The sequence below is a fragment of the Volvox carteri genome (genome assembly GCF_000143455.1).
Source record: "Volvox carteri f. nagariensis unplaced genomic scaffold VOLCAscaffold_77, whole genome shotgun sequence".
Classification (NCBI taxonomy): domain Eukaryota; kingdom Viridiplantae; phylum Chlorophyta; class Chlorophyceae; order Chlamydomonadales; family Volvocaceae; genus Volvox; species Volvox carteri.
In genome coordinates this window covers 274,588-287,274 of record NW_003307620.1, presented here as the reverse complement: position 1 = coordinate 287,274, position 12,687 = coordinate 274,588, and the positions used below count along the sequence as shown (strand labels likewise).

The 12,687-nt window shown below is 55.5% G+C and overlaps 2 protein-coding genes across 2 annotated transcripts in view; one reads left to right on the top strand and one right to left on the bottom strand.

The window, feature by feature from the left end:
• Positions 1–385: 385 nt before the first annotated feature.
• Positions 386–3,496, bottom strand: VOLCADRAFT_107772 (uncharacterized protein; the record flags this gene model as incomplete). The annotated part of the gene is made up of 8 exons (XM_002957632.1): positions 386–779; positions 999–1,054; positions 1,271–1,596; positions 1,878–1,992; positions 2,244–2,269; positions 2,464–2,679; positions 2,978–3,350; positions 3,452–3,496. The coding sequence occupies 8 exons, from the start codon at positions 3,494–3,496 to the stop codon at positions 698–700; spliced, it is 1,239 nt and encodes a 412-aa protein (XP_002957678.1). The 3' UTR covers positions 386–697.
• Positions 3,497–5,995: 2,499 nt separating this feature from the next.
• VOLCADRAFT_107771 (uncharacterized protein) overlaps positions 5,996–12,687 on the top strand; it is a gene marked incomplete at its 5' end in the record, with an annotated part of 10,046 nt that continues 3,354 nt past the window's right edge. The window contains 12 exons of the mRNA XM_002957659.1: positions 5,996–6,125; positions 6,233–6,279; positions 7,456–7,628; positions 8,453–8,501; positions 9,009–9,101; positions 9,606–9,874; positions 10,806–10,917; positions 11,447–11,476; positions 11,675–11,779; positions 11,884–12,057; positions 12,474–12,551; positions 12,657–12,662. Coding sequence (XP_002957705.1) covers positions 5,996–6,125; positions 6,233–6,279; positions 7,456–7,628; positions 8,453–8,501; positions 9,009–9,101; positions 9,606–9,874; positions 10,806–10,917; positions 11,447–11,476; positions 11,675–11,779; positions 11,884–12,057; positions 12,474–12,551; positions 12,657–12,662 — 1,266 coding nt within the window. The remainder of the gene's footprint in view (positions 6,126–6,232; positions 6,280–7,455; positions 7,629–8,452; positions 8,502–9,008; positions 9,102–9,605; positions 9,875–10,805; positions 10,918–11,446; positions 11,477–11,674; positions 11,780–11,883; positions 12,058–12,473; positions 12,552–12,656; positions 12,663–12,687) is intronic.

Sequence of the window (12,687 nt, the reverse complement as noted above, 5' to 3'; positions counted from 1 at the left end):
GGTACTCAGCATGGGCCATGCGCATCACTGCTCGATAAGGAACCTCGCCTTATATATATCACGCTCGATTTCGGCTTGGAGTACTTGAAGTTTCAAAGGCAGTAATTCGCGCTCGGTGTTTGGGGAGCCGTCAACTTCTCTTGCCGATTCGATTCTAAAACTCACTGGGTTCGGTGGTCGCAGCACGTGCAGTTGAACTTGTCATGTTCAGAGCACATTACAGTTTGTGTGTATATGTGTGTATGTGAACTGAAAGAAACCGTCGCACCAAACGGCAAGAATTCCCCTGAGAGTGAGAAGGTACACCGGTTATAAATGGGTGTCCCTTCTGGGTATCGCTCCTGGTGGCAGAACTCCTAGGGATTTTCATGTTCGCAAGTAGACTGAGGGAGAAAACCGTTACGCATGGCAAATCCAAGCAGGGCTCCTACTAAGCGGAACCGTCTCAGCTTGGGAGATCAGCACCATTCCGCTGTCCAGAACAACTCAAGCAGCAAAATCAACCACTTTGGACAGCGGCATCGCTGGTGCAGCTGCTACAGCTGCGCAACGAAAAACAGTAGCGTTCGCAGCGGCACAGCCGTCCAGATCTGTGAATCAACAAGATATGAGCAGCAACAGCAGTAGCCCCGTCCAGCCGAATGGGACAGCAGCAATATGGCGGAGCGGCAGCAGCGACAGCCGCTGCTCAAACTCGTCAAATGCCAAGCAGCTCAAACACCTTGAGCACGACCCCCATGTCGTGGCCTCGGTACTGCAGCCATGACGACAGCCGACGTCTGCAGGGCAGAGGCAAGAAACAGGGCGGGGCCAGGTGTGCGGACAAACGGACTTACAAGCTTACAAGCCAGCTATGTGCCAAACAACGCTTCAAAAGGACACATCTGGTGACCAAACTCCTTGACTTGGGTTGAGGACAGCAGAAAGGTATAGCACAACAGTTTTTTCGTGGAACGGCTTTGGAATGGACGCACTCACTCATTAACTCACTCACTCACCGTTGCATGTTCTGCTCCTTGACCCTCGCCTTCCACTCATCCGCACTTCGGTCAGCCTGACGACCACCCGCACGGCCGCTTGGAGCCAACCACTTGGCGCCGCTACTCCTGCTACTGCTACTGTCAGCACCACTACTACTGCCGCTCCTGCTGCTGTTGTTACTAGCATTGCTACCATCATTCCTAGTACCCCTACTCGTAACACTGAAGTCGGCATCATTGTCGTTGCTGAAATGGTGGTTTTGGCTAACGAAGTCGACGTTGCTCCCCACGTCGTCCGCGGCAGAGGCAGAGGCAGAAGATGAGGTCGTGCGGGAGCTGGAAGTGCCAAAGGCGGCGGCAACTGTCTCTATGGTGGTGGAGGAAGAGGAAGCGGAAGCTGCGGCGGTCGCGGCCGTCGCGTAGGAACGGTCACCATAGAACGATTCTTCCATAGCAGCGGTGCCCTGGTACTGATACTGGTACTGATACTGGTGCTGGTGCTGTTGCGGCGGCGGTAGTTCCTCGTCGTCGTGGTGATGGTTGCGATGGCTGGTCTGGGGTTTGTGTTGAAGGCCCACATGCCGCCTGGCGGCCTCAAGAAGCGCCTCCCGCACCTCTTCACGGTGGTGGTGGTGGTGGGGTGGTGGTGGTGGTGGTGGTGGTGGTGACGGCGACGGTGATGGGTTGTTAAAAAAGTGAATGGCAGCGAAATGGCAGCAGCAAGAGATAGCGGCGTCGGCGGCGCTTCTAAAATGGACCGACCGGCGCGAGAGCAAGTACGAAAATTTCGTCAGGAGTACGGCACTTCCGTACGCGTCTCGGAAAGAATTCTCCCCAAGTCGCCCGACCCAACAACCTCCCACATCCCAACCCCGAACCCTATCCTCACGCACCCACCAAGCTCCTCCGGACTGGTGGTGGGTCCAGACAGGCGAATACGGCGCGTCGGACCAAACACGTGTACCAGAGCAGCCGCCACGTCAGCATCTCCAACGCCCAGTGCCGTAAGCTCCTGGTGAGGGGAGGTGAGGTGGGGCGGCGTGGTGGGGGGAGTGAGGGTTGAAAGTAATCGATCCAAAAGTCAAACTGCCCGACCCTCCCAAATTATTAATAAAGAATAATATTGATTGTATAATGAATATAACAATATTTATTATTATATGACGATATGATGGTGATTAAGATGAGTGCGATAATAGCCATGTTAATAATGTATGATGCAGAGAAACATATTGAAACACTGTGTTGCCACGTCCGCATCACCAACAGCTGTCGCAGGAAGAAGGTGCCTGTGGGGTGGGGTGGGTGGACTCTACCTGGGGGGGTGGGGGGGCCCAACTGGGGCTGTGAGGCGAGGCGGGGGGATGTGGGTGGTGCACAACCAACCACCCCCACATCTTCCGCGTACAGACGGCAAGCAATACATAGCATTCAAGGAAGTACACATACATACATACATACATACATACATACATACACGCACCTGCTTTATCTTGGCGGGTGCCGTCCGATTTGCGTTCCACTTGGACGCCGCGTACATCCGGGCGTAGAGGCGGTCGTTGAGCGCCCCCGCCGCCCCCAGCCAGGCCACCAGGGGCGGCAGCAGGTGACCCGGGAGGCCCCGGGCCAACAGCCGCCGGGTCAGTGTGGCGGCGGAGAGAGGGGAGCGCTGGAGCAGAGAGAGAGCGTAGCGCTTGGCCTGGAGGTGGTTGGTGGTTGGTGGGAAGAGGCGGACATGCGAGTTGTGGAGAACTGGGTAGTGGGGGGTGTTGGGGTAAGACGAACCACTGACGATTGAAGCAGATACCAGAGATAGACGGGTAGAGGAGGGGGTTGAGGAGGAGGGGGGAAAAGGGAGGAGCAGGTAGGCAGTGAGTTTGGTGTCGTGACAGACTAGAGTGTGTATGTATGTACGTATGTATGTATGTAAATATGTTACGGGGGCCATAGAATTACACGGCAAAGGGGATGGGAAAGCGCCATGGGGTACGACGCACGATACGGCATAACGTTACGGTACGACGAAGTCACCTTTTGGTACGCTTGGTCTTCTTCCAAGTCCGAATCAACGACGTTGCCAGTTTCACTGCCAAGACCGTCTGCTACAGCCGGTAGAGCTGATTCGTGGTCTGGCGGCGGGACGGGCCCCAGGTCAGTGACAGGCGCGTGGGGGGGTGGGGTAGCGCCGAAGAAGCGCCGCGGCGGCGGCAGTGGCGGACGAGGTGGCGACGATATTCCCGCAGCTTCGCCGCCGCCGCCGCCACCTGGCCCTGTATCGGTTGCTGCTGCTGGCGGCGCCGCTGCCGGCCTTGTCGCCCTTGGCGGTGGCGCCGCTGCCGCAGTCTTTCCCCCCGCCGCCACCTGGCGATCCTGAGGGGCGGTGGCGGGAAGGGGGAGAGCGGGTGTGGCAGGAGGTGGAGGGAGTGAGGGAACACCAACACCCCCGTCCACATCACTACCGTACACCGTACTGGGGTACAGCACCGGAAAGAAGAGTATACACCCATTCGTGTCATGGGAGACAATAATCTTTTACAACATTATGGTTTATAAAACATAATAAAAATCCCGCGAAAACCATTTGAAAACCGAACCCGAACAAATTTCCTGAATGGCTGTTGACAACTGAATTAGCCCATTAAAACCATTCCGCAAAAGATTTTCTTGTTCTTGTAGCATTCGCAGCGAGTGAATGACCGGTGGTGCGTTCAGCGTGTTTTTTTACAGCTGAATTTGTCGTACGAGCTGAATAGACTATTTTTATACTCTTGGATTAGAGGATCGACATTCACCCACGTTTGTACAAACGGAATGTGAGCACAGTAATAGGAAAACCCGAGAGGGGAACCGGTCCGACGCGTTTTGGCTTGTAGCTGTATACATTGTTATCACGTTGACTAGGTGTTCTTCTGGGCACAACATTGGGTGGTCGTTCCAAAACACCTCCACGCAGCATCAAGTTGCTGTTGCGAGTTATAAAAATAATAATAACAACTGAATCGTAATACTCGTCATGCAGTACGGACATGTCGTACTGACTGCCGCCGTCCGCTGCAGCAACTCACCATGGGTTCACCGACTTCATCGCCGACCTCATCACCGTCCGGGCTGGCTGGGTACCCGACCCCGCCACAGACCGGGTTTTGACACACGCGTCGGCACTCCCCATCCCCTCCTCCTCCTCCTCCTCCAGCTTCATTCCTTCCTGGTTCGTCTTTCCCTCCTCTTCCGCTTCCTCTTCCTCTTCCAGGGCCCCCCCTCTCCTTTGATACTCTCTTGCCCTGGCAGCAGCTTCAATCGTGTGTGGTTCGTCTTTCCCCCCCTCTCCTCTTCCAGAGACGCAAGCAAGCTACTCAGCCCCCCCCCCACAGGCACCCCCGTGTTGCGGTGGGGTGGGGTGGTGTGCAACGGTTTGTCACACGGCACGCGCTTCATCCCGTCCCCCCTAAAACGAACGGTACGGCAGAGCAACTACGTAACGGAGAAACTCCGAAGCTGGAAGAATGATGGTAGTATATTGGCAAACGACACCAAGAAACGAAAGCGAAAGCGAAAAAGGAAAAAAAAATAAACAGCCCTCTGGCGTTGTCTTAACCCCAATCCTGCACATCGCCCTGCAGGCGACCGCGGCCCCCTCCAATCTTTCCCCTTACCCCCTTAACCCCCCTAAGACGTCTTGGACACCACCGGCAGCAGTTCACTCGGTCCATTTTCTCGCACACGGTTTCCCCCTTCCCCCCTTCCCCCCTCCCCGCCTCCTTTTGGTCAGTTCTACTCCTGGTACACTCTTGCCCTGGCAGCAGCTTCACTCGTTCACGTGGTTCGTCTTCCCCCCCCCCTTTCCACCTCCCTCCACCTCCCTCCACCTCCCCAATTCGGCTCCTGGGGTCCTAACCTGTAGGACACCCACCTGTAACATTCGCTGAAGCTCCGCTACATTGCGAAATGCGACAGGTGGATGACGTGGTTCCGGTGGTGCTGGATTCCTTGAGTCCGGATCCAGAACCGGATCCAGAATCTGACACCTCGATGCAGGATCCTGCAAGTCTTGTTGTAAAGGAGCTGGTGCTGGCGCTGTTGGTGCTGGTAATGTCGCCACACTGCTGAAAGTGGCTGAGCCAGGCGAATATGTGGAAGGTGCTGCTGGTGCTGCTCTGTGGGATGATGGAACAGGCGAGGTTGTCTTCGCGCTGGCAACTGCGGTCCGATGCTGCTGGTGCTGCTGCTGGCGGGATGCCTGTAATTTGGACAGCGCGGCGAGGCTCATGGGGACGTTATCGTCAATAAATTCTGCTTCGTTGTTGCTGTCATCGAGGTTGCTATTGTTCCTGCTGCGGTCGTTTTCACTGTCGGGTGATGGTCGTCGCATCCGTCGCGGAAGCCGCCGCTGATGCTGAATCCCCCTAGGTGGGAATGCGAAAGAGACATTCCGCTGTCTGGCGTTGTTTCTCTGACATGCAGGACGACAGGTGTCTGTCGCTGGAACAGATAGCAGGGCTAATGGCGCTGTGATCTTTGCTGGCACTGTTGGTGGTGCTCCAGCAGCTCGAAGCAGAGGCTTCATGGAAACCCTTAGGTAGTCCTAGCCACACCTACTTAGGCAAATGTTCCGATAACTTTCAAACACCCTGCGACGGAGGCTTTCCGGTCGAGACTTTGTTCCGTCAGCTGGAAGACAACCCCCCAGCTGCTCTAATTGAAAACGACACAGGTGTCCTACGAAATGGCTGTGCAAAAGTCGATGATACCAACCATTACCCCTTTCGAAAGTGCGTGTTATGCATGCTGCGGAGCATCGTAGCAGTACTGTAAAACTGCGGTATAATCCGTAGTAGTACTGTAAAACAGCGGTTGCCTATTACAGAGATGAGTAGGTTAGCTGTAGATACACCTGTGAGCCCGTAAATCTGCACTTAGCTATCGCGGAGCAACATCCTGGGCACACACTAGCTCGTTACCCTTTGATCCAAAGGAAATTTGAAGGTTAAATAGGTTCACTTAAGCAAAATAGAGCTATGGCATCAGGTGCACGGGGAATCGGAGGCCTAGGCCTCAAGGTTACAGGCGCTCTGAGTGGCACCGTCTTTGTAGAGTCCCTAGACTGTACCGTCGGATCGCTTCGCACAGAAATATCACGTCTTATGGGTAAGGCACTTGGAGGTCACCCATGGGCATAGAGAAGAGGACAGACACATGTAGGGCTGCATGGGGCATGGATCTACTTTCTACACTTTCGCGCACCGTCTTTCCAGGTGGAGACGCTGTTGTGAAGATGATTGTGGGCGGCAGGACCCTACAGGTGCGAAGTTTATTTCGTCAGACTTTCACCAGCTGCTGTTGCAAGTGCAAGGCCACATGCCTTCCAGAAGGATGTGCGCGCGAACCAACCCTGCCACACCAATCACACGAATTCGTTGAGGGCCTCCAGGGGGGCCCCGCGTGAGCCCTCTCCAATTTCTCCCACCTTCCGCCCACTTTCACTCCCCTCACACATAGTCATACACACACACACGGAAAGCACACCTCGGGCTACCAAACACATCCACCCACATGGCGGGAGGGGGAAAGGGGGGGGACTGGGGACTTCGTTTCCGAAGCAAGGGGATATCACCTGAGGCACATTCGCTCTCCTCCTTCCCGGGGAAGGATGGACCAGTGGTACCTTCCCCCGGTGTTTTGGAAAGTCCCGGTCGCCGGGTGCCGTACGGTCAAACTTACTTTGACCATGATCCATTGGGATGATCCAGGCCGCACGCGTGCGGCTTCCAAAGGAAATACACATGCAGGGTCCGGGCTATCTAAGTACTTATCTAGGTAGGTAGGTAGATGGATAGGTATGTATGTATGTATGTATGTATGTTGTTACAGGGTGGTTAACTTCGCCAGCGGCCCCCTTTCCCGAGGCAGTTCCCTGCTCTCCCCTGCTAGAGGGGCACCCTAATCCGTTCACCCCATCCGTATGTATGTATGAGGAAGGAGGTCCCGCGGCCGTCTAGCTTCCATTCGCCCAGATCTCCCCCGACCGATTTCCCTGCGCACCGCCAGCTGTGCCGCCACCGCACCGCACCCCACCAGTGCCCGTACGACATATGAGGACTTGGCACATCATGCTCCTGGGCCCGGCCACTCACATCCCCCCCCCCCCACACACAACATTTCGCAAAACACCGCCGTACTGCCAACAACGACATACCTACCTCATCCCCTCCATGCCCCCTTCCTAATCCCCGCTCAAACCCATAGTTCAACCCTAAAGCTGAAATTCGCAACAGTCTCTGCCGTACATTGGCCTGTACGAATAACGGAATTCATGAATCCTGGAGTTTATTCCACGCCGAACAATTTCCACTGGAGCCATTGTTGAGTTTGAGTTAACGCCGTTCTCTTTACAACGGCTTTTAAGTAAGAGGACAAAAAGCATATACAACCCGCGCTACACTCATGCAACCCGCGCTTTTTTTGTCGTACCCGTCAGGACGACAGCCGTACACTCCACGAAGCTGGCGTTACCGCTACCTCCCGCATCTTGGTGACTCGCGGCAGCAGTGCCTCCTCCGACGACGGGGGTGTCGCCGCCGTCAACACCGGAGCCGACCGCGCGCGGCGACTGGAGTGGGTTCGGAAGGCTGCCGAGGCCCTGGCTGCCAGGTGGGCTGGGGGTGGTGGGGGTGGTATTGGTGGTGGTGGTGGACTTTGTTCGATGATGAAAAAAGAGGAAGGGGGGTGAAATGCAGCCCGAGGGAAACCACCCGCCACGCACCCCTTTGCTAGCCAGGCTTGACCTTAGGGTTTTAGGGTTTTAGGGTTTTTTACGACTCCTATAGCAAACGTACATCCTTTCAGTGTTTAATTTCCTCCCGTACATGTACGGTATATAGATACAGCGCTCGTCCGCACTGCGCTGCTTTTCAAGGGTACTACAATCTTCTTACGAGACCAGACACGACGATTAAAACCCCAAGAAGAAGAAATGCCCGTAATGGCCTTGATGGGCCTTACCAACTTGATGCGGAGAATGTATAGATCTTTTGCTCTTCCTTGTGGTTCTTCCCTAGCCGAGGAATGTAAATTGAAATAGAGGAATCGTCAAAAGATGAAAAATACTAAAACTTTTCATCATCATTAAAAATTGTAGAGAGAGGGGCCACGCCCGGCGCCACGGGTCGATCAGACTTGATCGCTGAGGACGTCAGTCACTGGGGGGGCAGTTTCTTCGGACCTCGGACGCAATCCGGCAGGCAGACAGACAGACAGACAGACAGACAGACAGGCAGACAGACAGGCAGGCAGGCAGACAGACAGGCAGGCAGCTCATTTCTGAGTTGCTCTTGCACTTGTGTGATCTCCCCCCTCCTTGTTTGTTGCATGTGTGTTGAGTGTGACTCCTCTCCTGTCGAAGTCCTGTCGCGTTGCGGAGACAAACACACACACACAAACACACACACGTTCCCCCCACCCCCCACCCCCCTCAGGGACTCCCGGGGACTCAGTGACGACTACGCACTGGACGTTGAGAACCAGGTGGGGGGGGAGGTGGGGGGTGGGGGAGGGGGGGGAGGTGTGTGGAGGTGTGTGGAGGGGGGGGGATGACAGAGGGAGGGAGGGAGGGGGTATGTTAGGAAGTAAAGAACAAAAAGACAACGACAAACGTTCCCCCGGAGGCGATTGATCCCCTTGCTTCGTCCGGTTTGCACACCTACCTACCCACCTACCTACCTACCTACCTACAAACTACCTACCTACCTACTTACGAACTACCTACCTACCTACCTACCTACGAACTTCCTTCCGTACAATTATATGTACTGCAAGCTTCCAGGCTTATGACTGCGGCCGCAAACCACGTCCTGGTAGCGAGATCCTCCGTAGCCATCGCCCCACCGGCACTGTAAATAATTTCATACATGCAGCACAGAGTTCAATTTTCACCAGATGCCAAACAAGGTCCAATTGTCATCGTCATCATCATCATCATCATCATCGTCATCTTCGGATTCCCTCCCTCCTCCCCCCCCGGCCCCCCCCCAGTCGGGCTCCTCTGTTGCCGTACGGCCCGAGGACCGCCGTAATCTGGTGCTGGGGCTGGTACTGCATGACAAGGCCAAGGCGACTTTGAAGAGGGTGGGAACCGAGTTGAAACGAGCCCTTCCCCCCTCCCCCTCCACCCCTCTTACATCCCCCCAAACCCCCCAAACCCCCCATATTCCTCCACCACCACCTCCACCTCCACCACCTCCACCACCACCACCACCTCCACCACCACCACCTCCACTTCGTACAACCCTATCTCTATCCACCCTCACCCAACCGCCACATGCACACTCTCCGCCAAAACCCACTCTCCACACGACCGCGTTTTGAAGTCATCATCTGGTGGCAGTGCTTTTCTTGGATTCTTCTTGACTTTTTTACAAATTGTAATTATTTCACCCCCCCCCTTCACTCGCTCGTGGTTCGTCTTTTCGTCAGTTCTACTTCTTGTACACTCTTTCCTTGGCATCAGCTTCACTCGTTCACGTGGTTCGTCTTTCCCCCACTTTCCCCCTGCCTGTATGTATGTGTATGTGTATGTGTATGTGTATGTGTATGTGTATGTGTATGTGTGTGTGTGTGTGTGCGCGTCAGGGCGATTACGCCACCGCACTGGAGGAGCTGCTGCTGGCCGAGGAGGCGCTAGCCCTGTGCGACCCCTCCCTCACCTCCGCCATCGATAACCTGCCACTGCTGCTCATAGACCTAGTCTGGGCGGCGTACAAGCTGAGGGACGTACGGCGGTTGGCGGTTAGCAAAGAGCGGTTGGCGAAGGCGCGGGCGGGGCTGGCAAGAGCACACGGTCCGCGACTTGAGCGGCTCCGAAACCTGACTGGCGCGGCATTTAGTCCGGAGCTGGCAACGTGGGTGATAAGCATCGGTTGGGGTGGTTAATGGGAGTTGGTTGGGTAGCGGTTGGTGGGTGATGCATTGGGCAGGTGGAGTGTGTATGGAGGGGAGTGGAGTCCGGGTGTAACGACGCAAGGCCCATCTGAGCATCCCGGGTTACGCCTTTGCTGTGTTACACCCACTGGGTATGAAAGAAGGGGGGGGGATGAACTTGCAAGGAAAGGAACAGAAAAAAATGAATTGTAAAAGCGGGGAGTTGGGGGTACATGGAATAGAGGACTAATTTCGTTTTCTTAAGTTGTTATGATTTGAAAAGGGGGCATGTGTATGTATGTATGTATGTGTGTATGCATGTGTGTATGCATGTGTGTATGCATGTGTGTATGTATGTATGTATGTATGTATGTGTGTATGTATGTGTGTATGTATGTATGTATGTATGTATGTATGTATGTATGTATGTATGTATGTATGTATGTGTGTATGTATGTGTGTATGTATGTGTGTATGTATGTATGTATGTATGTATGTATGTATGTGTGTTTATGTATGTATGTGTGTATGTGTGTATGTATGTATGTATGTGGTAGTGATTTGAGGTGCGGTGAAGGTAACGGCGTACGACGAGGGCCACGTGGGGGCCCCTTTCCCCCCTTCCCTTGGCAGCAGCTTCACTCGTTCGTGGTTTTCGTCTTTCCCCCTTCTTGCTAGCGTCAATCCCAGTTGTTCGTCTCTCCCCCTCTCTTCCCGCCCCCCAAACCCCATACACCTGGTTCATTCTTCTGTCTCTCTGGTCAGTGAAGTTTTCCTGATGCAGCATTTGTCCCCCCCTGGACTACCCGTCTATCTTTGGTATCTGCTTCATTCGCCAGTGGTTTGTCTTACCCCCCCCTCCCCCTCTCCCCCCCATTTTCCCCCGTTTTCCCCCCATTGGTCCATACACAGCTATCTCCGTCTGGAGGTGCTCGAGGGCCTTGTGGGGTACTACAGCGGAGAAAGCCGTACGGCAGTGGAGGGCAGCTTCAGAGCGGCTCAGGCCAAGTGGCGCAGGTTGCAGGTGTGTATGTATGTGTGTGTATGTATGTATGTATGTGTGTATGTGTATGTGTATGCGGGATGGCTGCGGGTAGGGCGGGAAGGGGTGAAGGGGGCCGAAGGAGGGGCGGGTAGTTGGGGGCAAACGGTGTAGTGCGGCCTTGTCTTATACAGCAAGAAGAGAAAGGGAGCGGCCCCCAAACCCCGAGGAATCTTCAGTGCCTTGTCGTACCCCCCGTACACCCCTGGGAACGGCGTCCCACTCCTCCCCCACACGCCTCTCCCACGTCGCGTTGTACCGCCTCTTTGCGTCCTCCGGCGCTCCCGGCGCTCCCGGCGCTCCCTTTCATACACACCCCTCTTTCCCCCCTCTCACCTTCCCTTTCCGCCTTTCGTATTCCCCTCCCCACTCCTCTTTTTCCCCCGTTTTTTTTGTCGTACACTCGTCCAGGTTCGTTAATTGCTGTCCTTCACTCCTTCCATCCCTTTCCTCCCTCTCCCCCCTCCCTTCCCCCCCTCCCACCCACCCCCGCCACCACCACTGTCAACAGGTCTCTGACGAGGCTCTGGCGCTATTGCAGGTACGTGTACGTCTGTATGTAGGTGTGTGAACTTTGTGGAGGGTTTCGCCCCACCCCCCAGGTATCCCCAACCCCCCTACACCCACCACCACCACCATCCCCTCACACACTCGCTCCTTGCACAGACCCCTCTCCCCCCTCTCCCCTTTTTTCCCCCCCGCCCATACACAAAACGTGCACGTATACGCCGGCACGCAGGGCATGGGCTATGAGTTACAGGAGAGTCGTCGAGGTCTCCGTCTGAGTGGGGGCGACGTAACGGCTGCTGTGGACTTCATCCTGGAGCAGCGCAAAGCGGAGGCGGTGCGTATGTGTGTATGTGAGTGTGTGGGGGGAGAGATGGGAACGGTGGCTGTCCATGATTTGTCTTAACCTCCAACCTCCTGTCTTCTTTCCTTCCCCCCCAGGAGCGCAACGCCCGCAGGAAGCGAGTATCCGACTGGAACCACGAACGTATCAAGTACGGCAAGACGCCGTCCGGGGAGTACGTGGATCCGGATCAGTTGGATCGGTTAACGGGTTTAGGGTACGAGCGGCGGTTGGCGGCGGAGGCGCTCCGGAAGAACGGCAACAAGGGGCAGGTGGGGCAGGACACACCCCCGGGGGTGTGTGTGAGGGGGGGGTTGAGGTGAAGGGCGGGACAGGGGTACGGCGAGGTGGAATCGGGGGGTTTGGGAGCTCTGTGTGAAGTGGGAGACGGGTGGGGGAAACGTAATGGAAGCTTTACTTGACGTGTGTGTGTATGTGTGTGTGTGTTGTTTTCTTACATCGCACCATATGGTTTGCCTGGCGGTTGGCATCAGCTGGGTTACGGAGAAGCGGCCGAACTCCTCCATCACCATCTGAAGCTACGGATTCCGGGTGTTTTATAGATTCCCTCTCTCCCTCCGCCTTCATTCCTTCCGCCAGATTGCCCGTCCTCCCTTCCTTCACCTTTTTCTCCATTTTCTTTCTCCTCCCCCTCCCCCTCCCCCTCCCCCTCCCCCCCGTCCGGTAGGAGGCCCTGGATGAGCTGAGTAGCCCCGAGCGAAGGAGAGCTCTGGAACTGGGGCTGGCGCTGAAGGAGGGTCTCGAGGTGTGTGTGTGGGGGGGGGGGAAAGAGAGGTGTGTGAGGGGGGAAGGGGATTGCCCTGATTTTACTTCCCGCTGTAACATCATGCTGTGGTGTCCATGGCGGCAGGCGACGGTGGGAGATGCGCGGAGGCTCTGCC